The sequence below is a fragment of the Eptatretus burgeri genome, chromosome 12 (assembly GCF_056783735.1).
Source record: "Eptatretus burgeri isolate ZD-2024b chromosome 12, Ebu_testis_v1, whole genome shotgun sequence".
Taxonomy (NCBI): Eukaryota; Metazoa; Chordata; class Myxini; order Myxiniformes; family Myxinidae; genus Eptatretus; species Eptatretus burgeri.
Genome location: NC_140972.1, coordinates 175,001 through 201,727, shown reverse-complemented (window position 1 = coordinate 201,727; position 26,727 = coordinate 175,001). Strand labels below are relative to the sequence as shown.

The following is a 26,727-nucleotide window of genomic DNA, read 5'->3' as shown; positions in this document are numbered from 1 at the left end:
GCCTATTTTGTGTGCAAGTGCAAGAAAACGGCCTATTTCGTGTGCAAGTGGCAGAAAACGGCCTATTTTGTGTGCAAGAAAACGGCCTATTTTGTGTGCAAGAAAACGGCCTATTTTGTGTGAAAGAAAACGGCCTATTTCGTGTGCAAGTGGCAGGACTGACTGCCAGCTCAGGGAGGATGGAAACCTCCCGTGGAGCAGAAGGGTGAAAGCTCGCTTGATCTTGATTTTCAGTACGAATACAGACCGTGCAAGCGTGGCCTCGCGATCCTTTTGACTTTTTGGGTTTTAAGCAAGAGGTGTCAGAAAAGTTACCACAGGGATAACTGGCCTGTGGCGGCCAAGCGTCAATAGCGACATCGCTTTTTGATCCTCCAATGTCGGCTCTTCCTATCATTGCAAAGTAGAATTTGCCAAGCATTGGATTGTTCACCCACTAAAAGGGAACGTGAGCTCGCAAGAATAAGGTAAGTTTGGTGCAATTTGAGCTTTTATTCGTCGAGTTATGAACAGGGCCGGATTTACCATGTGGGGGGCCGTGGGCACAATGATTGTGGTGGGGCCCAAATTTGGAGATTAATCAACAGCTTAAATTATAACTGCTTTTTCATCAACAACTGAACTTTTATCTCTCGATTTGGCAGATCCTGATCAGGAATTATTTGGCATATATGTTCACAAATTCCAATTAAATCTGACAATATGACAAGAGGGACGGATTGTTATTGATATGGCTGGTGACTTATCTCTGAGCTGATGACTTATCTCTGAGCTCATTCTAAAATGAAATCACAACAATGCTGTTGCTGCAAGAGTAAGAGATAGAGATGAACCAATATAAGAAAATAACAAGCGACGCACTCTCATTAATCATACTACGAACTTCGACTAAAAATCTTCTAACTTCTAAAAACCTTCTGGGCAAGAGAAATCCGAAATGGTGATTAATAGCCGACTTCCAGCGCCCACAAATATACGGTAGTGTCATCCACATCTATGGACATACACACGGTGCCTTAATCAATGGCCAAACTTCCTGCGCGACTTCGCGGCAGTGAACTCGGATATGATACTGTCAACCTGCATGGAATTGAGCACATCAGATTCGGTTGAAATGATGGTCAGATTGACCAGTTTCTGCTGCCCCATCGTGGAGCGAAGATGGTTCTTGATAAGCTTGAGTTTCGAAAACGAGCGTACCCCAGAGCAGTTCGACACCATCAGTGGGAGGTAAATCCGAAGCAGCACTTCCACGTTTGGGAAAGTATCGGTGAGTTTTAGCTCGATGAGAAAACTGTACATCTTGAGTTCAGTACAGCCTGAGTCTGGCTCTGACTCCTTCATCATGGCTTGGAACTGAATCATTTCTTCTGTGAGGTCAGGTGATCGATCTTCCCGATACAGCTCGACGAGCTTCGAGCATGACTCTCGAATCTGCTCTACTTCGAGTTGAACAAGAGCACGCAGGAATCCAAATCTGTCGCTCATCTCGCTGTAAGCGTTTGTATGCTTTTCCAACTGCGACAGCAGTACGTCGATCACTGCAACATATCCACTGATGCGAAAGGACTCCTTGACATCTAGTTCTACTTCTGGAGTGTGTCCGTCGTCCAAGGGAGCGAGGCGGACATTACGCTTTCGTCTTCGCGATCCACAAGTGAATTCCTCCGTACCTGAGTGCTCCACTCCGTCAACAACGAAGGTATCAAACTGATCGCGTAATGACTGCACGAAGCTCGCCAGTGACTTGAGAAGCTGCATGGCTGTGTTGAGATCGGTAGCTTGCGACTGAAGGGTTTTACTTGTACAATCAAATCTACCAAGGATAGTAGACCAGAAACAGCATAGAACCCTATCTCGAGCGTGCATATCGTTTGGTGAAGTGTCTCGGCGGTGTTTCTTGTTTCACTATTCAGTTGTTCATCATTTGCGATTTCAGCGAGGACATCCATGATTTCGCTGCAACCGTCTACAAGAGCTCGGGTTGCATCAGAATGAGCCGACCAGCGAGTGTCGCTGAGGCGCTTTGGTACTTGCAGACCTTTGGCTTTCAGGGCGTTAAATAATCTGGCGTAGCGCGACGTGGAAGCTGTAAAAAATACATACACTTGTTCCACGAATTCAAAGAATGCTGCTGCAGGTCTATAGCATCCCACGGCTGACTGACCGACTAAGTTCAGTGAGTGCGTCACGCATGGCACAAATATTGTGAGAGGGTTCTCCTGTTGGATCATTCCCTGCATCCCATTATATCGGCCACTCATATTAGATGCGATATCATAAGATCGTCTTCAGCAGTTAGCGATGTCCTATCCAGTGGCTTTCAAAAAATCCAGTGATGCTATCACTTGCTGGAGTCCAGTGTGTCCTGTGTTGCTCAGAAAGGTGATGAAATGCTCCACGGGAGCCTCGTTCTCGATGTATCGTAGAATAACTGTGAGCTGGTCGATGTGGCTTATGTCAGGAGTAGAATCGACTGACAGAAAAGTATTTTGTTTCTTTCACACGAGCGACGATGTTATCCAGAACACATTTTCCGATGATGGAGACTAACTCTTCACATGTCTTAGATGATAAGTAGCTGGTGTGGCCACTACCTTGGTTGGCATATTTCTGAATGTGCTGCACCAAAAATGTATCATATTCCGAAAGTAATTCCATTAAATCAAGGTAGTTACCATTCATCCGTGACCCAACAATTTCATCCGATCCACAGAACGCTAGACCATGCTCAGCGAGAAACCATATCATGCTCACACTTCGTTTCAGCGCCTCCCTCCAATAGGACGCAATCTCACTCACCTGTTTGACGAGTTCAGTGTCCACACTACCTGCGGGTGTTGTTCTGTCTGACAAGCGGATGATATTCACACAATGTACATGCGAACGCTCATGCACCTCGATAGAATGACTGGCATGCTTCCAGTCATTGAATCCTTCCCCGCCCAGAGCAGTAGCGCCTCCAAAGAGCTTGCAAGCGATGCAGTACAGTTTTCCGGTTGATGTGGAGAAGCAAAGCCAGGACCTTTTCACGGACTCTCCGTTTTGTAGTCTACAGTAAAAAAGATTATTGGAGCAGCAGCGTTTCCTACCTTCAACGAACTGTATGGATAAATCAAAGGGACCACTCGATTTCTGCAGGGGCTCCAAATCTCGTGATTCCCAGTAGTCGATCATCTCTGACGACGGTCGCTCAGGAGGCCAACATCCAATGTCATTGGCAAAGGCAGGTCCACGATCAGTCAGTATATCTCACGCTTCTTCATCTGATGCATGTTCTTCATCGGTGGAGCCTTCCGAGATGTTGGGCAAATCTTGACGTGGGGGTTGCGTTGCCAAATCCGCTTGTTCTGTCTCTGCTGGTGTTCCAGCCTCTGTCATGGACGAATCACCTGTTTGTGCAGGAATAAAAAACTCTGAGATTTTCTGGGTCTTGTCAATGACGGCCTTGTGTCTTTCATCTTTTTCTTTGGAACGTTTCCGCTTTTGAGCACCACTGCCATATTTCCATGGAGCCCTGGATTTGTGCCTGTCGTCACCGAAGCCGCTCATTGTGGTTTCTGCAGCTGGTAGGTACCGAGTAACCGAGATATTGTACGTGGGACATACCAGAATCACGAACAACAAGTATGTTTCACACACCTGGAACATAGAAAGTCACACCGTGTTACTGTGCTGTGCGCACCAGTAAGCAGGGTACTGACAGCGTTCCCTGCCATCCACAGTTTCAGTGTGTACAATACTACCCCTGCCGGCCGTGTGCTGTGCTGGCCTGGCCTAGTTTTTCCCCATCGACTTTCACCTTTTTACCTCTCCTCTGGCTGGACCTATGTATTCCATCTGTGCTTGCTGGGCTCTGGCGGGCAGTGCCGTAGTTAGTTGGTCATGCTGAACCATCCGAAGCATCGATGATCGATGATATTTCTCTTTCCACAAAGATATTGTTTAAAAGGCAGGGAAAATTCGCCCGTTTTGTTTGTACAAATCTTATCCACTACCAGCGAATGTTTGATTCTTTCGGGAATCGGTGGGAGTGATTACCCGTTTTTCAGCCATTTTCGCAAAACATGACGAGGCATGATGTGCAAATATCCAATTAACATTGTTCTACAATAATTCAAAATAAAAAAGGATAATATAGACAGTTGCAAGCTCAAAAAAGCGAAAGAAAAGCCTGCTCAACTGGACACTTCTTCAATGAAAGAGTGAGCTTCCACTTTGTTTTGGAGAACGTGATGTCACCATCCATATATGGAACGCAGCTGTTTTTTTCAACAGCCTCGAGAAATAACAACTTCGGAGTTAAATTTCATGAATTTTCCTAATAGTTAGGCAACCACAATAGTTTGCATCGAACTATTGAATGCACATATAATCATATTGATAAATTTTCAGAATATGTTTGGTGACCTGCAGCCTGTTCTTTAATCAAATGTCCTGTACGTCCAAATTGTAAATAAATCGTCCACCTCCAAGCCAATGTGTCCTGATGGAAAGGATGTAGACAAGCCTCTGTTGAGCTAACAGCTATCTCATGTGTCTGTCGTAAAGAGAAAAAGGCCATCCCATAAGAAAGGGAATCTCTTCGAGACCCTTCTCCAACGCATCAAAGTGAGAATCCCACCAGACATCGGAATGGGTCTATCATGGAAATGCATTCAGGGAAATAACTGTCTGAGGACCTAAATCTTTGGATGCATCAGTCAGAACCGATTCTGAAATCCACAACTATATGTATATGTATAAATATCTGTTTAATCAATAATATTAATAAAAGAATTTACCTCACTGAAATAATTAATTCATAATTATGATAATGACAAATGCAATCGGAACTTGTTCAATTGGAACAACTGATTTTAACATGCTGAACTGCATATCTTAGCAACCACCAGGAAATTCTATTAATGCTTATTAATAATGTATTGTTTATTTTTTGCATTTTCATCGAAATACCTCCATTAATTCATACTATATATATATATATATATATATATATATATATATATATATATATATATATATATATATATATATATATATATATATATATATATATATATATATATATATATATATATATATATATATATTGTGACGTGCACGTGACTTGAACAGTCCCGCTAACGTAGAATGAGCCGAAACGATGGAGGCGGTTTATTTTTATCACCCAAAGATGGCGGTTCTAATCGCTCTTCCGCAAACGGGACGAGGAAGGTGGCACGAGTCGCTTTTCACTGAGTTGATAACGTTTATTCCTCCAACCAGAAATAACAAGACTCGGCAAGAGGAGGGATCCGGGGCGATTCGACGGGAGGGTGGTGTGGGTTCGGGCGTGGGGAAAACACAGACAATTCCAATGAATATACAAATCTCAAACCCTCGAAGGCGCCAGGTACACACACACACACACACACACACACACACACACACACACACACACACACACACACACACACACACACACACACACACACACACACACACACACACACACAATGTAGCTGGTCCTGGTGGTCAGGCTGGCCCATGATGCTAACGCAACAGTCCCTGGATTGGCGTCGGACGAGCTGGCGTTGCGCTCGTCAGGGGCAGGAGACACCGTGGTGCTGTCGACCTCCTGGTCCTGGCCCAAGTCCGCTCACAGCCGCCAGGGAACCAGTTCTGGCACCAAGTTGCGAGCAGGAGAGGGAGGCAGGTCTGCCCGCCGTTCAACCCCGTACTCCGAGCCAGCAGAACCCCAGAGCCAACCAAGGTGAGGCACGAGGCTCAGGAAGGCCTCGAGACACGATGAAACCAGGGCCGAATCAGCACAACACAGCACGCTCCCAGCACAACAGCCTCTACCACAACAGTTTTCCTTTCCCAATCTTCTTCCTCTTCCCTTTTTCCCGAACAGAGCCTTTTTATCCTCGAGTTGCCGTCACTTCCAATCAAGCCGTCTATTGGCCCTCCGCCGTCGCCCTCCGCCAATCGTGATCATGGGGCGGAGCCATCCGCAGCACTGTCCTGCGACGTCACGGCAAGCCTCCAGGGAATACTAAAAAGGGGTTTACGCAGACACACCCACCCCATCCCGTATCCCCATCTAATTACGTGACAATTATCACTTCCCCCTTGAAGAAATGGACATTTACTAGACAACCCATCACCACCGAATTGCTACTTATTACATCGAGATCCTGGTACACCCGAACAGCATGGCATACCTAATTAAACATCTTAATTACCCTTTGAATGCATACCCCCCCCTCAAACGTAACACTGCCCCCTCCTCTGGTAGCGCAGCTCCTGCAAGGTATATCACAGGCGCTACCGAACCAGCCTTAACACTTACTGACTCACACCTATTTAACCTAACGAAATAAAGTAGGAGGGGCAATGGGCAGCGAGTCGCAGCAAACTTACCCATCCTGCTTAATGTACTACCCCCTCATGGCCTTATCCTCGCCTAAACAATCATTCATTTTTTTTTTATTGTATTTTTTTTATTTTATTTTATCACATGAGAGCACTGAGTGAAGTTGCACTCCATCCTCTGGATCATCGCTCTTGCCCAACACTCTTCCAGTGATCTGGGGAGGGGAAACAAAAGGTTCCACAAAAACACAACACTTGTACTTTACATTCCTACTCTAAGCCTTAACGACACTATTAATGGGATATTTACACTTGACCGTGTCCCCCAGTGGATGCTAATAGACCCAGCGTTACCTGGGGAGCCAATTTTCAAATTTACTTCAGCCCAAAATTATGTGGACATCATGCACTTGCTGCACATGTCAAGTTTTGCGGGATCGAGTGGGACCCACACATCTTCACAACACTCACACCATGGTCATCACCACACTTCTAGGTCATGGTCCCCATTTTAATGATGCAGGCTGAATCCAGTCATGGCCGTGGGGTGGGTTCCCACAAGATAATGGGGGCATCTCAGGTTCAACCATGCCTACAGGTAAGCTTTAGTCCAACCCGGACGTTTCTCCGCCCCGCTCCCTTTGATTCCCACCCCCCTGGTAGCCATCAGCTCTAACCCCGTACAACACACTGGAAGGGGTCTCACTAGCTCCTCTGGCCTTCCTGGGTCGCCAAGGTCCTACCCACCTTGGTCGCCCAACCAGACCCTCTCCCAGTTTCTTCCAGACACTGTCACCATTAGCCACCAGATGGTGAATCTCCTTGAAGGGGGTCGCAATTCCCGCTCACCGTGCGCTTCAGCAATCCCTCCGGTCAAGTATATCATCCCCACTCACAAGACCCACATGACTCCCCCACCCCATCGGCCTTACATGTGACACCTGCATTTCTAACACTTCACCGACCATGACCTTCCCTGTTACCACACCATGTCCAACAAAAAAAAACAATGTGTGCACCATACATCTCACTTCTTAACTTAAAACAACTCACACAGCACTTCTCACCCAATCCACGCACCAGCCATTGGACAGCCACTTGTGCCCGCTTTGTTACCAATTACCCACTGTCCCGATTGTAACTCTAAAACCCAGCAGAACTCACAAACCCTCACCTTCAGCACATGGGGCAGGAGGCTGCCCCGGCCCAAGCTCCCGCACAGAAGCGGCCAATCTTCCCCTCACACGCTTTATCCAATCCGGAATATCCCGACCCATGTAAGAGCTCAATCGGTCACAATGGACGATCTGTGGGAGTGCATGGCGGCCCATCTGGATTTTAAAAACTACATCGGTTACCTGTCACACCGGGGCCCTTCCAGGGGGGGGTGAGTTTCGGGCACACACCCTTCCTCCTCTGTGGCCGGAAGAGCCAAATGAGGTCTCTAGGGAGGAATCGGGGGGCGTGTGCCCGAGAGTCATACCTCAATTTAGCACGCGAGGAAGCCAAACCTATTCGCTCCCTCGCAAAGTCATGAGCTTTCTCTATGCTCTTACGCATTTTGGAAGCATAACCCTCCGCCGAGGTCCATGTTGGGGTTTCAGGTGTCACGCCCAGCCACAACTCAACAGGGACCCGCATCTCCCGACCAAACATCAGCAAGGCAGGGGTGCAGCGCGTGGCCTCATGTTGCGCAGTCCTGTATGCCATCAGGACAAAGGGGAGATGTTCGTCCCAGTCCTGCTGATTCTGGGAGGTAAAGAGAGCAAACTGGGTAAGCAGAGTTTTATTAAACCTCTCCACCATCCCATCCGACTGTGGCCTTAGAGGAGTGGTCCGAGTCTTGTGAATTTGGAGGAGCTCGCACACTGAACGTAGGAGTTCGGACTCGAAGTTCCGGCCCTGGTCTGTGTGCAGCTCCCTCGGAGTTCCAAAACGGGTGAAGAACCCCTCCACTAGTGTTTCGGCAACCAGCTGTGCTTCCTGATTGGGCAATGCATAGGCCTCCGGCCATCTGGTAAAGTAGTCCATTGCCATCAGAATATACTTGTTGCCTCGGTGGGTTGTGGGTAGGGGCCCGACCACATCAACCGCTACCCTCTCAAGTGGTGCTCCTACATTATAAATTTGGAGGGGGGCCTTACGTGCGCATGGTGGTGTTTTCTTCCCCCGGCAGAGGTCGCACCAATGTACCCATTTTTGGATGTCGCTGCCCGAGTTCACCCAATATAATCTCTGCCTCAATTTCGCTAGTGTTTTGGTTACACCTAAGTGTCCCATCGTTCGTGTTCCATGTACAAGCCCCATCACCTGTTCTCTCAATTTCGAAGGTACCACCAACAACCAGGAAGCATTTCCACTCGTTGGTAATTCCCACTCCCGGTACAAAATACCATCCTTCAGCTGGAGCATCTGCCATTGTGCCCAATACGCCTTCACCTGCGCCCCAAGCGAAGCAATTTCTTCCCATGCAGGCCGTTTTCCACCCTCGAGCCAATTACAGAGCTGGCCCAAAACAGGGTCCTCCTTCTGTTCCTTTTTCCAATCGACACTACCAAATTCAGGAGGTGGTTGTGGCAGAGTCCGACGGGTTACTCGGGCGGCACATAGGCATGCATCAATTTGTTCCTGCCCAATCAAATCCCTATTCTATTGACGATCACAAAATTTGCATTGGTGCTGCCAATAAGGTCGCCGAGAGAGAGCATCTGTGTTGGCATGTTTTGCCGGGCCGATGTTGCACAACAAAATTGTACTGCTGCAGTTTCTCAAGCCACCTTGCAATTTGGCCCTCCGGCTCCTTGAACCGAAGAAGCCATTGCAAGGAGGCATGATCAACCCGGATCACAAACTCCCTCCCGTACAGGTAAGGATGAAAGTGTCCAACTGCAGACAGCAAGGCCAATAATTCTTTACGGGTGACGCAATAATTCCGCTCGGGCTTTGACAGAGCCCTACTATAATAGGCAATCACTCGTTCGACACCTTGTTGGACTTGAGACAGGACCGCCCCCAATCCTCCCTGACTAGCATCCGTGTCAAGGATGAACTGGCCAGTCTCGGCCGGATACGCCAAAACTGGGGCTTCTATCAGACGTTGTTTTCGGTGATTGAATGCTTTGGTGCAGTTTTCTGACCACACAAATTTAGCTCCCTTCTCTGTCAATTGGTGCAATGGTCTTGCAATACTTGCAAAATTTTCCACAAATATCCTATAGTAAGAACAGAGGCCCAAAAATCCTCTGACCTCTCTTACATTTCTGGGGGTGGGCCACTCTTTTACTGCCACTGCCTTCATTGGGTCTGTGGCCACGCCGCTCTCATTCACCACATGACCCAGATAAACGACCTCTTTCCTAAAAATTTAGCATTTCCCAGGGTTCAGTTTTAACCCGGCCCCCCTCAATCGCCTGAAAACCTCCACCAAATTTTTGGCAGCCTGCTCAAATGTGGGAGCGTGGACAAGAACGTCGTCTAAATAGATCAGGCATGTTTGCCATGGCAGCCCCATCAAAACGCGTTCCATCAGACGTTCAAATGTGGCGGGGGCATTGCACAATCCGAAAGGCATGACGACAAACTGCCAGAGGACCTTCCCTGTGGTAAATGCTGTTTTCTCTCTCCCTTGTTGGTCCATTTCCACCTGCCAGTAGCCACTCTTCAAATCCAATGTAGTGAACCATTTTGAGCCGAAAATGGCATCGAGTGTATCATCAATACGTGGCAGGGGATACGAGTCTTTGAGCGTCACTTGATTGAGCTGGCGATAATCCACACAGAACCGAATGGTCCCGTCCTTCTTTCTCACCAACACAATGGGTGACACCCAAGGACTTACCGAGGGCTCAATAATTCCAGCCTCCTTCATCATTTCCACCTGTTTTTCAGCCTCATCCCTCTTTGCAAGAGGTAGACGTCGTGCAGGCTGTCGAACAGGTCGAGCCTCGCCAGTGTCAATTTGGTGCCTGACTAGACTCGTGCGTCCAAAATCCTCGGGAGAGAGTGAGAATACATCCACATTAGCACCAACCAAATTGTGCAATGACCTTACCTTGTCCACTGTTAACCCCTGTTCTGCTCGGTTTACCATGTCCCTTACTCCCTCTGGCCAATTTGTTTTTCCAAAATTTTGCCCCGACTCCGGCTGACCTGGCGAGTCTGTGGTTCCGTCCCCTCCGGTGATCTCCACTACACTGCTGCACTTTGCTATAACAGCTCCGCCCCTCACTGTGTGAGGTCCGCCCGCCGTTCGACCCCGTACTCCAAGCCAGCAGAACCTCAGAGCCAACCAAGGTGAGGGACGAGGCTCAGGAAGGCCTCGAGACACGATGAAACCAGGGCCGAATCAGCGCAACAACACAGCACGCTCCCAGCACAACAGCCTCTACCAGAACAGTTTTTCTGTCCCGATCTTCTTCTGCTTCCCTTTTTCCCGAACAGAGCCTTTTTATCCTCGAGTCCCTGTCACTTCCAATCGAGCCGTCTATTGGCCCTCCACCAATCGTGATCACGGGGCGGAGCCATCCGCAGCACTGTCCTGCGACGTCACGGCAAGCCTCCAGGGAATACTAAAAAGGGGTTTACGCAGACACACCCACCCCATCCCATATCCCCATCTAATTACGTGACAATTATCACTTCCCCCTTGAAGAAATGGACATTTACTAGACAAACCATCACCACCGAATTGCTACTTATTACATCGAGATCCTGGTACACCCGAACAGCATGGCATACCTAATTAAACATCCTAATTACCCTTTGAATGCATACCCCCCCTCAAACATAACGATATGTATATATATATATATATATATATATATATATATATATATATATATATATATATATATATATATATATATATATATATATATATATATATATATATACATATATATATTGATGCGGCCACAGATACTGAGACACCAGCTTGTCACTCAGGGGGGATTAATCCTCGGTGGAGCCGGACCTGGGGCCACCGCTCACAATTAACGTTGTGGTACGGTGGGTTGTTTTAAAACCACGAATGCCACCCAGTCAACCACGAGTTCCAGTATCCGCCATCTATTTATTCCATTTAACTAGAGGTCACATGGTTACCTGAGTGGGGAGCGCGCCCTCGGCAAAGCACCAATATTATCTGATTAGATTTTAATTAGGGCGGCCGAGCGTTTTAACCGCTGGTGCGTGCTGACGATTTTTGGTCAAATATGTGGAAATTACCCCCCAGTCTCTCTCGCTTCGAACAATGTGAGACCAATGGAAGGAAAGGACAAACATGGACAGGTTGCAAATCGACAAATAATTTATTAATAATAAAATAAATTAATAAAAATAACTTTTTATTTGCTGCGGTAAATAAGGAATGAATTTCAAAGCAAAATCAATCAAAATGCTAAGAAAGAGACAAAGAACAGATGCTTATCGAGGGTTGGCTTACAGCTAAACACAGACAAGGGTACCCAAAGGATCATTCAGGGGGAGGGGAGGGGAAGAATCGTCTCGCTCACCACAAAGTCATCCATGAAGTGAAAACGTCCTGAAATGCGTGCGTGCATGTCACGTCCATCGCCAGCACCCAGCTTTGCCGTGTACCCTCTCGCGGGGCAACCTTGAACGCCAGTCGAAGTCTGGAGGGCACCGAGATCATCTGTTGTGAGTTTAGACCCTAGCGTTGTTGTTGACCGACTCGTGCCTCACTTGTTGGTGGTGCTGCTCACACCCATACGCGCACCACACGCTCGCTTGCCCAAGCACTGGGAAGGACGAATTGTTTCGTCCGCGCTGGTCAGACACCCGCTTCTTGCTCGCTTCTCTCACCCTTTATTTTTAGATTTTTTTTATTTATTTTTAGAAAAGAATGTTCTATCAAACCTGAGATATGAAAACTTATTAAGAGTTTAAAACCTTGTCAATCACTTTGAAGAGTGAATCTCTCACAAGTACTAAATCCAAATCTACGATATAAATGGCAGTTCTTCTGTCTGTCTGTTTGTTTGTTTACAACCAATAAGCTCCGAGACCAGTGAACCGATCTTGATGAGACTTTACACACATATAGACATAACATCCAGCTCCAGGATGCGCAAAGTGGCTTTCCATAAAAATATGTATTTGAAAAAAAAAAATTCCATTAAAAAAAAAAATGGCTTTCGAATAGTGCGCCAGCGTATTAATCGTAACAAAAGGCTTCATGGATAAAAACGCTAGGGTTTTTTGAAATGCAAAATGTTCGTATTCATTGACTTTTTAAACATACACATTCTCCTGTTCTTAGAATTCTCGAACTGCACGCGCACGGCAACAGCTAACTGCTGATAGATCTGCTCATGAAAGAGCCAGGCAAGTGGAGTCAGCTGCAGAGAGAGAGAGAGACAGAGACAGAGACAGAGACAGAGACAGAGACAGAGACAGAGACAGAGACAGAGACAGAGACAGAGACAGAGACAGAGACAGAGACAGAGACAGAGACAGAGACAGACGTCTTACTGCAAATAGAGTGTCACATCGACGGGCGAGAGAAGCACAAAACTCACGTTCCAGCTTTCTCGGTCCGGGTTTTGGCAGGACATCAAGGACAGTTTCCACTGCTGCGAGAAACATTGAGTGGCTCAAGGCCGCCTTCAACTATGACCTCTCTGAGGATGACGGCAGCATAAAGCCTTCCTTCCATAAATCTGAGGAATAAAAGAAGCCTTCCTCATTTTCTCCATACAACTAATGCCTCAGTCGAACTAGCGTGAGGAAAATAGGACAAATTTCCCGGCTATTACCAGGTACTTCAGCGAGTTTGTAAATAAAGTTAAAAAATCAAAAACTTCAACTGACTTGATATTGAGGTTTCTAATTCTATCTAAGAACTCTAAATAAGAATTAATATTCCAGAAAGTGTTAATACCAAAATTGTTCTCAATTACTAAACAATATTTCCTGAACTGTTCCCTAACAACTTGTAATCCTGAGTTAACTTAAACCGATAACTGTTTGGTGGAACACTGCCTGGCACCTGCTATAAACCTATACTTGTATGGGTTCTTATGAAGCTTAGGGATCCAGAAAAGTCGAGGAATGCAAAGATTTACCTCTTCACATTTAATACTGAAATAATATAGGAAAACTTCCTGATGCTCAGAGATAATATCTTGGAGTGACTAATGACAAGGAAAATATGTGCTTTTTCCTATGCTGGTGAAAGTAACCGTATCAATGTCTAACTCTCTTAATAAAACCTCCACCTAAAACTTTTTCAAAACCACCACAAAATTATGAGCAGCCTTATCCACTGGAGCTATTACAGAGATATCATGGAGATCCTGAATGTCTTTACGAACACTCGGCTTGTTCAACTTTAGTTTACACTGACCCAGTGAAAGGAAGCCCCATCTACTAAAAAAACTTAATCCTATTATCCAGGATTTCCCCAACCCTGTTAAACCATGCAATAAAACTGTTTACAGATAACTTAAACTTGGTGCACATATTGTTAATAAAATTAGGGACAGAATCCTCAATTTAAGACCTAATGCAGTTCCAAGGTTGAGTTACTGGTTCCCTATATTTACCTCCCATTTTAATCAGATCCCTATTTTCTCTCTTACTAATTACATTTAAATCCCCAGAAACTACGTGTCCACAAGGACCAGAGAGAAAAGGGGAAGATGAACATGCACAGTCGGTTTCCAAAATGTCCTTTTCGATATCTATCTTCAGAGTTTTAAGAAATTTACCAAAATTGAATAAGGATTGTCCAATGGTCTTCCTGAAAGTGAAATAAATCTTGAATGGGGTTCACTCCCGAACTTTATCTTGTAATAAACTCTCGACACGAATATCCCTAAAAATGCAATGAAGCCGAAGCCGATACACCTGCTTGCTGAAAAAATCACAAACGAAGAACTTGCGGATCCTATCAACTTTGGGAGTAGTCTTCTTCACCGGAACCCTGGTACAAAAAGCTTTGATCAAAAACGAGCACATATCAGATGAACCTGCTGAACTCTGGAGAATATTAGCAAAGACTTGTTTGGAACATGACCTTAGAAGTATATAAAAATCCTGACGTGATCCTTCCATGGAAGATAATTTGATATTAACAATTGAGTTACCTCCATTCTTTGGTACAAGCATAAACCTTTTCAGCACCCAGAGTGATTCATTAAAGCCATCCAGTAACATTTGATTGATCTTTTCGTGGCTGGCAAGCACTGACTCCGACATGCTTGCAACGCCCTCCATGCTACGTTGGTGGTCAAAGGTTGCTTGGTATTCACAGCAATCTCATAACTTTCCACCTTTTCTTTCTATCCAAGCTCTTATTGGATGAGTGGCCAAGGCCCCAAAAGTGACCTACATTTTGAGATACCCCTCTTATGGTATAACAAGGCAACGTTGGTGTGGGATTGCAGCCTGATATTGAACTTCCAGATCAGGGGTCGGTGCATGTGGATGACTGATCGGTGCTCTGTGCTGCCACCTCTTCCAAGCTAAGTTCCCTCAACCATTTACATGATGTTTTGCTGTTTGGTTTTTATCATTGTTTTGCTATCCATGTTTTCATCATATTTTCTTTCCCAATCTGTGTCCTGCTGTGTTGAATCATGTGTTGAATTGAGTTCGTCCCTCGAGTTCAGTTGGGCCTATTCGTGATCGTCAAGTGTGCTTCCCAGGTTGCGATTTGAGTGTGGGGTGGGGGGGATTTTCCTGAATGGTTTTTGTATCCCTGGCACCACACTTGAAATTGCCATCCCCATGTGGTATAAATTTATCCCCACACCCCCGTCGAAAAAAATTATATCAATGGTGATTGAATTCGTGAAGTTGTAACGTCTGACATTTAAATATGATAAATGTTTGCTGCACCCTTTTTGAGCACGAACTGATTTAAAAAATGTTCAAGCACACAAACAGCATAAGATCAGCATGACCTCGGGGTGAACTTGATTTTTTTTCAATGTAATGAAGTTTGGTTTCACTGGATCCGGATCAGAGTGTGAGGGTGTTTCATGTGTAAAGTGGATCGCATGGGATTCCACTTATCCGTTATGATCTCACAAACCTGCACATCATAAAACACAGCAAATTAACTCATGAAAATGGACTACGTCATCGTCATTACAATGCTGTATTTCGATCCAACATAAAATTTATATATATATATATATATATATATATATATATATATATATATATATATATATATATATATATATATACATCCATTGGGACCACACTCTGTGCAGAGCGTTGGTGCTGCCGAAGCAGTCTCCTTGGCTATTGGGTACAATCCTGGACGGGTCGCCACTCCGACACAGTATACCAGCATGCTGGCACTCATTTTGCCGACCTCGGAAGGATGACAGGCAGAGTCAACCCCACCTGGTATTAATTCAACAGCGGAGCAGGATTTTAACTCAGGATCCGAGGATTCAAAGCCCTCCTCCCTCACCATTAAGCCAACACCAGGCATTATATATATATATATATATATATATATATATATATATATATATATATATATATATATATATATATATATATATATATATATATATATATATATATATATATATATATACATTGTCGCGGATTCGCGCCCGCCGGCGTGCGAACGGCCACGTAACTCGAATCGCGGCACGTCGCCCACCGGACGGACAATCCAGTCGTGACCCTCTCGGACTAACGCCGGGAACCAGTCACGGGTGGACCTTTCGGTCTCACCGCGATCGAGCCAATCGGCCCCCACGTGGGATCGGGTTGCTCGCCAAATTCGACCTTCCTAAGTACCCACACGGAGGGTAGACCGGGCGATCGCACCTCGCCGCAGGTCGACTTCGGACACGGGCCACTTAAGCGACCCGTTCCGTACTATCGGGATAACCGAGCGGTGTTATTCGTCGACCTCGACGGTTCGATTAATTATCGGGCGTCTTAACCCACGACCAACCCTTTACGTGAAGCAAGATGAGGATTCAATGAAAGAAATGACGAAGCGAAGCGGGAAAACAGTTCAATAATAAGCACATTTATTTCGCGGCACACAGGAAGCACACATATACAATTCCACCAAAAGCACATGGAAAAGAAGAAGACAAAAAGCAAATGCGACAATGCAGATCTAATACCGACTACGCGAGCACACGGCAACACTTATACAATTTTACTTCACAGACAGCGCCGACAACACATATTCCCAAAGCAAAAGAAAAGAGAACCACCCTCCAGGATGAGGGGGTAGGGGGGCCTGGGGCCGAGACCATGTCGGGCCTACCCGTCTGATGATGAGACGCGGAGCGGCGGTGGTGCCTCAACTCCGCGGGCCTCGCGGACAGTGTCTGGTAGGGGGTGGGAAGGGGGCCCCCTTTTGTCGCACTATCTCAGCGCGGGGGGAAACAGGAGGGGGTTGCTGATGCTCGGGGAAAGGAGGATTTCACCAAAATCGCGGGTCCCGCGACGAGCGTCTCTACCACGACCTCGGTCGCGCCGCCGGCCTTTCTCTCTCCTCAGTTCCCCGAATCCGACGCGAGCACCCCTCGTCCGCCTTCGCCGCCGCCGCCTCTCCACAGCTCCGTCCTCTTCACTCCGACTCCGCGAACTCCCAACTGCACTGAACTCTTCCTCCGCTTCCAACTCAACTCTTCCTCCTGCGAACTGAACTCCTCTCAACTTCCACTGGACTGGACTCGACTGACGAACGCAGTCGTTTTTATAAGCTCCGTGGCTTCGCTCTCTCATCTTTGACCCTCTGCCTCCGACCTTTCACCTCTCTTGCTGGCTCCCCATTGGCCCGAGGAAAAGTGGGCGTGAATGCTTTTTGATCCATGAATTTGCATATAGCGACCGCCCTCCAACGCCCTGGAGGCGGGGCCAAACCGCCCCTCGCTCACCGAATGGACGGAACAAAAGTGGGCGTGAGTCGTTTTTGATCCGTTTTTCTTCAGAAAGTCCGCGATGCTTTTGAACACGCTGCACGGTGCGCGCCCAACACGAGTCCAGCATCGGTGCCCACGAGTGGCGCGAGATGACGGTGATGCGATGGTGGCGAGTTGTGACGGTAAAGGTCGTGGCGGTTGTGGTGAAGCGGCGTTGTGGTTGGTGGTTGTTGTTGTGATGGCTGTTGAGACGTGGTTGGTGGTGGTAATAATGGCGGTTGGTCCAAAATAAAGATAGTAAAAGAAAAACGGCGATCCTGAAGAGTCGCAGCCCCCATGAATGACATTTATTCCCTCTAGACAACGGGTTTGGGCCTAACTACACATATACTTACCGAGATATCTCACCTAAGGGACCTGAATGGTGGTTTGCGAATTTGGTCAACCACAACACTACCCCTTCACTTTTTACAGACTCGTCCCGAGTCGTCAAATTTCGTGTGCCATCATGTGTAGTTTTCCCCTAGTACATTTTACCTACGGATCCCTGAGTGCGACATTCATGGTATTCGTGTCCCCAAAATAAATAACCTAAGGGCTGAGTAACTACCTAAACAAACTCACTCACACGGACGACTTAAATAAAATTGCCGGCGCTAAGACAAACATGCCGGGGGCGCACTCATATTTACAGTACATCTTAACCTTAACTTACAAATTTTACACTAAACCATGGCCCAGGATCAATGAACTCTGCAAAAGAAAAGCAGTTAGCAGGGAGCCAGGCTGCTCGCGTGCAGTCTCTGGCTCAAAACAATGCAGGTGACAGGGAACGTGGCTGGCTGCTCACACGCAGTCCAAGGCCTTCCCTTTTGAACTGAACGCAGTGAACCACAACGGTGCATGGGCTGCACAATCGTAGTCTCCGTGCCAGCTCAAGTGGCACACGCAATGAACACAACGAATGGATGGATGGACACAAATACGGTGCACGGGCCACCACTGCAGGCCCGTGTTGTAGCTGCCAACAGGGCAGTTCTTGCAGCTTGCAAACTGTTGCTTTCTGATCCTGGCGGGGCAAATGTAATCAAGTTAAGTTTAATGTTTCAAAAACTCTCTCTGTCTCTGTCTCTGTCTCTGTCTCTGTCTCTGTCTCTGTCTCTGTCTCTGTCTCTGTCTCTGTCTCTCTCTCTCTCTCTCTCTCTCTCTCTCTCTCTCTCTCTCTGTCTCTCTCTCTCTCTCTCTCTCTCTCTCTCTCTCTCTCTCTCTCTCTCTCTCTCTCTCTCTCTCTCTCTCTCTCCCCTCTCCTTCTCTTTCTCTTTCTCTTTCTCTTTCTCTTTCTCTTTCTCTTTCTCTTTCTCTTTCTCTTTCTCTTTCTCTTTCTCTTTCTCTTTCTCTTTCTCTTTCTCTTTCTCTTTCTCTTTCTCTTTCTCTTTCTCTTTCTCTCTCTTCTCCAATCTCCTTTGAAAATTCCACAATTACACTTTCTGATACAATAAACCTATGAGCTATTACTCTAACATAAAATTTATCCTGGAATCCACACATTACACAAATAGCTAAGTCTGCCTTGAAGAAATTAGGAGTCCTGTTCAGATGTCGAAAGTTCTTCTCCTATGAACAGTTGCTCCAACTCGACAAATGATTGATTCGTCCTTGTGACTGCTCTCACATCTGGGGAGGTTGCAGCTACACAAACTTACTGGACAGAATTGAATCCAAAGTTAGTTGACTTGTCAACTCTGCCAATGTGAACTCAAAACTTGACACGCTCAAATTACGCCACATAGGAGGCTCTCTTTCTCTTTTCTGCAGATACTACTTCGGTTTCTGCTCACAAGAACTTACTTCTTGTGTACCTCCACCATTAGCGAGATCAAGGAATACTGGACAAGCCACTACATCACATGATTACTGTGTAGCCATTGGCGTCTCAAGGGTGGGTCGTTACGATATTTATTTTCTTCCCCTCCACTGCCAAACTGGAATTCTTTACCTTCTCATGTCTTCCCAAACACATGACTTTCCCCTTTTCAAAAAACTGATTTATTTCTTCCTCAAAAACTCTTCGACTATTCTCTTTTTCCTTACTTTTCGATCAATGCAGTTCTTTTATTTAAGACTTGGCCTCGATGAGGACGATTTAGTCCATTACTGAAGACTTCAACATGAAAAAGGTGGGGCAGCTCAGCGAATGATGGGATTGCAGCAAAGCCTTCGGGATCCCCACTCTTTGATGATAGTTGGAAAACTACTGGCTCCTGGGGAAAACCTTCCTGGGTCAGATTGCAGTCATGTGTGTCGTGTATTTGCAGTAATTTCCCCTCTTCCTCCTCACCCATCATGAAATATATAATTACCAATTTGAGTTTTTTAAAAAATCAACAATTAAGTTCTGTTTTCAAGGCACACATCCTTTAATGGAATAACACAGCTGTGTGATCTTCATCCCTAGTTTGTCTTGTGAAATCATTTGGAATGACATTTTGAACTATGTTTGTGTGAATGTTGTTCCCAATTGCAGCTTTTCTTCGGGTACATCTCTTTAATTGTACAGGATATCACGTGGCCCATGACTTTTTGCAAACACCTAAAATGGAGCAGATTCTATAAATTATTTTCTTTCTGTAAGTTATTCTGTAAGAATGACAACGACATGGCATACCTCCACAAATGATTTATTCTTCTTGTTCATGGCTTTCACACATTTATGAGGAGACCTGAAATGAAGCCATATTGAATTGAACAGCAGGTAAGCAAATGCAAACGCAATACATTCATGTGTTTTCATGAGTTTTATTTGCAGGAAACAGACATTGATAGAAGAGTTACATAAAGGGTACAGGAGGAACAAGTAAATCAGAAGAAAAAGAACAGCTCGGTGAACTGGCATGCATAATGTGAAGAAGTTGTGAAAAGACTGCCCCATCACTTTACTGATGAACCCCAAGACAATACCATTTAAAACTTGTTCAATAAACCACTTATAGAATTATATGTTCGGCAAAAGATTTGCAAAGGGACAAGAAAAGCACAAATGCTGAATAATCACGAATTTAATCCCTTAAAAGCTCCATTATTAGCTGCATCCTTTCATTATGTGCTCTCGGCGATTGCATCAAATCGAGAGTTGCTCACGATCTTGGGTGCGACACGTTTAAACCGGTATTTCCTTCAGATCCACTTCGATAGGGTAATGGTCACTGACACACAGAGCCTGTGGGAGTATCAGGAAAAGGAATCCTTTAACCACGTTACTTTTAACATGTCCTCATAAACATTTCAAATCTTATCTTTTATCATCAAACTTATTGATTTAACAGATCATATGTGTTGTGTATAATATTACACTCGTCTCTGGGTACTTTAAATTCCAAACACACATTGATCATCTTATGTGTTTACTGAGGACATTTATCACCTCTGAAATGTTGGTCCAGGTTCATTGAACTCATCCTCAATTAAAATGGGAACAAGTATTATATAAAACAGAAATTTCAACAAACTGGGAAAACCAAAAAAAATCATTACGTCCATGGAACACAGAACTGGATTAATTGTAAACCAGATAGATCTAAATGAAGGAGAAACGTAACCTTTCATCCTTCATTGCCATCTGCGACTCATTGGGACTGACTCAATCGGTCAACTTCCCGACCCGGATCTCAACCAATGGTACTCCATCTCTTCTGGATCTGATTTTGACAAATTTCCCTGACAATATCTGCTGCTCTTCCTTCGCTCCAATTGGTTCTTCTGACCACGTCCTTGTCAAAGTGGACATCTCTCTGGCTGTTATCAGAGAACAACCTCACCGCCGTCGAGTCTGGCATTTCACTCAAGCTGACTGGCAGGGTCTCCGAGCAGCCATCAAACTGACAGACTGGTCTCCTATCACTACTTTCTCAAACATCAACTCATCCTGGGAATTCTTTCAAAGAAACTTGCTCTCCCTCATGCACAGATTTATCCCCTCTCGTGTTCAGTTGTCTTACCCTTCCTCCCGCCCTTGGTTTACTGAAGCTTGTGGCGAGGAAGTTGTCCTGAAACAACTTGCCTTTGCCTCATGGAAAGCAAACCCAACTGAGGGCAATCTCAGTTCTTTCCACAAAGCTCGGAACAAGTGTGTATCTACCCTCAGGAGAGCCAGAAAACAACATCTTTCTCATCTCGTCTGAACTCTCAAACCTCTCTCTCTCCTCAAAATCCTGGTGGCGTTTAATCAAATCTGTTTCTGGTGTATGTTCCCCCTCCATCCCCTCCCTTACCTCAAATGGCCGCACTGCTGATTCCACACGTGATAAAGCTGAATGTCTAAACTCGGTGTTTGCAGCTAAATCTTGTGTCCTAAACCCATCACTATCTCTACCCACTTTACCCAGTCGCACCCAACTGTCCCTGGACTCTGTATCCTTTTCTCCTGACAAGGTGGAGAGCTTGCTTTCAAACCTCGAGTCAGATTCTGCAACCGGTCCAGACGGCATCAGCCCACGTGTCCTCAAAGCCTGCTCTTCTGCTCTTGCTCACCCTCTCTCTGTTATATTCACCCTCTCATTTGCCCAAGGTCATCTGCCATCTGCTTGGAAATCTGCTAACATCACTGCCCTGCATAAAAGGTGCAAAAACAGATCCCTATAACTACAGACCAATCAGCCTTCTCCCAATCATCAGCAAGGTGATGGAATCCATCATCGCCTCAGATATGAAATCCTTCCTCTTCTCCAATGGCTTGATTTCCAATCATCAATTTGGTTTCAGACCAGGTCACTCTACCCTGGATATGCTGCTTCTGCTCTCCCATCAATGGATGGAGGTCCTCAATGCCAGACAGGAAATCCGAGCCATATCCCTGGACATATCACGTGCTTTTGACACAGTCTGGCACCCTGCCCTACTCACCAAACTCTCTTCCCATGGTATTCAAGGCCATCTCCACTCATGGCTCGCAGACTTCCTCTCCTGTCGCAGTCAACGTGTGGCCCTAAATGGAGTTCTTTCATCCCCTCTTCCTGTGCAGGCTGGAGTTCCTCAAGGTAGCGTTCTGGGCCCTGTTCTTTTTCTGGTTTTCATCAATGATCTCTCGGACTCTCTGGAAAATCCTCTATTTCCCTTTGCCGATGACTCCACCCTCTGCCGTACCATCTGTCATCCCTCAGATCGGCAAGCAGCAGCTTCTTCACTCACTGCAGATCTGGATAAAATCACAAACTGGTCCAACACGTGGAACATGTCTTTCAATCCAGACAAATCTCACACTCTCACTATGTCTCTTCGAAAGGACCGTTTACAAAACCCCCCCATCCACTTTCTCAACAATCCTCTGGAAGAAGTCTTTTCTTTCAAGCTTCTTGGTCTCACTATCTGCCATGACCTTTCCTGGGAAAGTCACATTTCCAACCTCGCCTCAAAAGCCAGTCGCCGACTGGGAAATCTCCGTCGTGCTAAGTCCTTCCTCGGCCCTCTTGAGCTCCTGACCACTTACAAAGCTTTTGTCCGTAGCCTGATGGAGTACTGCTCTCCCCTCTGGGTTGGTGCTCCTGCCTCCCACCTTTCTCGGCTTCACGCTGTCGAAACCAGGGCATTTAAGATCATCGGCATCTCCCGCAATGAAGCTGAGTCTTTGGGCCTCTCACTCAATCACCGCAGGTTGGTCGGTGGTCTTTCTGTCTTCTACCGACTTCTCCCCAGCCTTGCCCCCCCTGCTCTCTCTGCGATTTGTCCCCACCACATTTCCACAGGGCGCTCAAGGTCCGCCAACAACCCCCTTCTGGTAAAACTACCAAAATCACGAATCACTGCTCATCTTCACTCTTTCATTCCTCTTTTTTCCCGCCTTTGGAATAAACTTCCTCACTCTATTCTTTCCCATTCTTCCCTCCAGGCTTTCAAAACAGCTGTTCACCACCACCTCTTATCTTCCCCCATCCAAATCCTCGATCTTTTCTACCCCCGATAATCCACCCAAGCCCTTTTCCTTCATTTCTCCTGCTTTCCTTCCTGAAAGTCCCTGAAATGTCCATCTTCTCTTCGCCATGTTCCCCGTCCCATCCCCATCCCTCTCCCTTCCACAGTTCACCGAATGTGTCTGTTCCCCACTGTTTTGTCCCTTCCACTCCCGCCCCTCTTGTCTCATGCCTCCTTGCTGTGAGTTGTGTGTTGGCTCTCATACGAGCCTCGACCAAGGTATACAAATAAAAATAAAAAAAAAAACCTGATTGATGTACTTGTGCACACTTTATGGAACGCCAAGTATAACCAAGCACCAAACGATCAACCATCAATAGAAAAGTGCACTATGAATGATCGGTATGTTCTGAATGTCCAATCAGTGACAGGTATACCCTGCTCATACCTCATTCTCACTGAGAGAGTATTCCGTCTGAATGTTCAAAGGTTTTGCTGATCCAGGTACAATAGCCTCTTGTAATGCCGATCCAAAAACCACAAATCTGTAAGTTTGAAAACACGTGAAGGGAAACAAGGGGGAGAGAACCGTATTACACACAGAGGAAGGTAACTCCAACCCTACCCCAAAACCTAACCCAAACAGCACACAATATCTCATCATTATGTTTATCATGATAGGGTGTTGTGCCATTGGATGGACCAATGAATCGGTGTAGGATTTCAGAATGTAAGGATTCCCTGCAGATCCCACAAGTAAAAAGGTTGGGAAAACAAGTATAAAAAAGACATAAAATGTCACAGCCCCGTTGTTTGAGTAATTTTGCTGTGTGGACGTGATGGGCTAGCCCATATTTATGTGCAACTAAAATGGACGCCAGCCTACCAGTCGGCCATCTTCGATCTGATGTGGAAAAATAAATGACTAGCATATGTAAGACATCATTCGTTATCTGAATGACAAGTTTAAAGAACATCGGTAAATGCATGTCCGAGAAATGGTTGAGGACACACGCACGCAAGGACGTGAACAGAAACCAAATCCGTTCGCCCTCATTTCGCATGAAGTCCAACAGAGGCTAATAAAGTTATTCATCTGAGATGGAAACCGACTTCGGAGTTGTTTCTGTACCAGGTGTGTGTGTGTGTGTGTGTGTGTGTGTGTGTGTGTGTGTGTGTGTGTGTGTGTGTGTGTGTGTGTGTGTGTGTGTGTGTGTGTGTGTGTGTGTGTGTGTGTGTGTGTGTGTGTGTGTGTGTGTGTTCATTTATGGGTAGTGATGTAATCATATTGCAGTTGGTAGTTCATGAGTCTAACTGATAATCACACATAAATCATCATGAAACATGTAAAGATAATTTGTTACAAATCAAGAACACGTTTTTGCAAAGTTCCTTTGAAGAAAACAATTCACTTGTGTGTCTGCAAGGTGTTTATTATTTAGTTATTTATTTATTGATATTGCTTTTAGTCAAAATGTTGTAGTTAATATTGGTTACTATTAACCAACACCAGGCATATATATTAACCAACAACTGAAGCTATGTCATTGTAAGAGGAAAGAGAAATGAAAGGAAATAGGTTGAGAGTTTGGAAAATAAGGGAAAGGGTTGGGGATAGGTAACAGGTAAGGAATCTGGGTGGAGTGGGGTAAGGAGAAGAACAAGTTTCACATTTTTGCGAATGTTATAACTGAATAATCCCAATGATCACATCATTCAGGATTGTAGTTGCTCTTACTATATAATGTCCCAATATAATTGAGGAATTGCAAACAAACCGGTCATTTGCAGAGTTGATATCCTCTTTCACCATTGTGTCCATATTCTCATCAATGAGCCAAAGGAAGTCACCAAACTGGTTCAGACTTTCGTCATCCTGAGGATGTGTGATGGCACTGAAGTCTCCGAGAAACATGGCGGTCATCTACAGAAGAAACAGAAAAAGGTCATGTGATCTCTTTGGATCCTCGATCACCAGAATTATATTATTTAATTTCTAATCTTCTTTCCAGATGAAGGATTGAAGGATGCGTGATGATAATTGTGTAAATGTACTCATGTCCACGATTGAAGGATGTATGATCGACGTTGTGTAAATGTACTTGTGTCCACAAAGCTCCATTTATGACTCCATTGATGATGTTGGCTTCGTGGACCCTCAAACCAAGGAATCCATCCAAACATTCGTTGCACATCCTGAGCCCTTGACTTTACAACATTGTTATTAAACTTTCTGAAGTATTTCTCAAAAATTTGTTGAAGATTAATTTCAAAATGTACCTGCGTTATAAGTTATTGAATTTACATTGCGTCATAAAAAATATTTCAAGAGTCAAAGTATGTGGAGTGGATATTAAATTTACAACGGGAGATCTGCACAGATTTTATTGAAAAAACGAGTTTTTTTTATTGTTCATACCGTGTTGTACCACTTTGATTGAACTGCTTGAAACATTGAAGAAAGTTTACGACTTTCTTTCTTCACTTCTGTTGGATCCGTCCAAATGGGGATAAGAATCAAATCCCTGATACCTGAAAAAACCAAAATTTGTTATCGTCTGTAATTGAGAAACTCACAATTTAGCACAACACAGGCACAAACACCAACACCAGGTGTATCTCTCATGAAAACTATGCATATATATATATATATATATATATATATATATATATATATGTGTATATGTATATATATATATATATATATATATATATATATATATATTTAAATGAAGATGTATGGATTTATTTATATATAGATATGTACAGATATATTTTTATAAATATGAATATATATATATATATATATATATATATATATATATATATATATATATATATATATTTCTTCTTCTTCTTCTTCTTTCGGCTGCTCCCATTTGGGGTCGCCACAGTGGATCATCCGTTATGATCCGCATAATCATTTGGCACAGGTTTTACGCCGGATGCCCTTCCTGACGCAACCCTGGTCGCCTCTTATGACACAGGGATATGGTACACCTATTCTAACCGGGGCATATATATATATATATATATATATATATATATATATATATATATATATATATATATATATATATATATATATATATATATATATATTTGTCCAACGAAATGTTTATGTTATATGTTGAACAAAAAACATACCTTGGTGTGTTTTGATGATCATTCAGAGAGATTTTTGAATATCGCTCATATTGGTCTTCTTTCCTCATAAATGTGTGTGTGTGTCAGGCCATTCATCCGTCAATCTCCTCCATAACTCCAAAACTATGAAAACTCGGGGCCCTGAACTTTGCATGCATACGAAGGGAACTCCAATGGAGTGCATTAATGAAAATTGGGTGTTTGAGTTAATTAAAATACACCTTTGGAAGATATAATTGTTTGCAATGTTAGTTCATTGTGTTTGCTATTTTTCAATTTAATTTCGACCCAAGGAGTACACCTGAATGCACACCCCTGATATGTATTACCTTTAGTGGATTTGTCATTGGAAATCAGTACTGTGAGGATTTTGTAACAACGCACATCGTTGGTGCACTCAGTCCTTGGAAAAAGATGAAGAAGCTCAATCTCGATCCATACATTG

The 26,727-nt window shown here is 44.8% G+C and overlaps 2 protein-coding genes across 2 annotated transcripts in view; both read right to left on the bottom strand.

Moving 5' to 3' along the window:
- Positions 1 to 26,727, bottom strand: part of LOC147014942 (deoxyribonuclease gamma-like) — a 346,105-nt gene that overhangs the window by 280,609 nt on the left and 38,769 nt on the right. The gene's annotated exons all lie outside the window — the stretch shown is intronic.
- Positions 20,012 to 25,686, bottom strand: LOC147014944 (deoxyribonuclease-1-like). The gene is made up of 4 exons (XM_085849211.1): positions 25,555 to 25,686; positions 24,914 to 25,059; positions 23,584 to 23,680; positions 20,012 to 20,448 (listed from the first exon to the last, which is right to left on the bottom strand). Exons 1-4 carry the CDS (start codon positions 25,588 to 25,590, stop codon positions 20,389 to 20,391), a joined length of 339 nt encoding a protein of 112 aa, XP_085705337.1. The 5' UTR covers positions 25,591 to 25,686; the 3' UTR covers positions 20,012 to 20,388.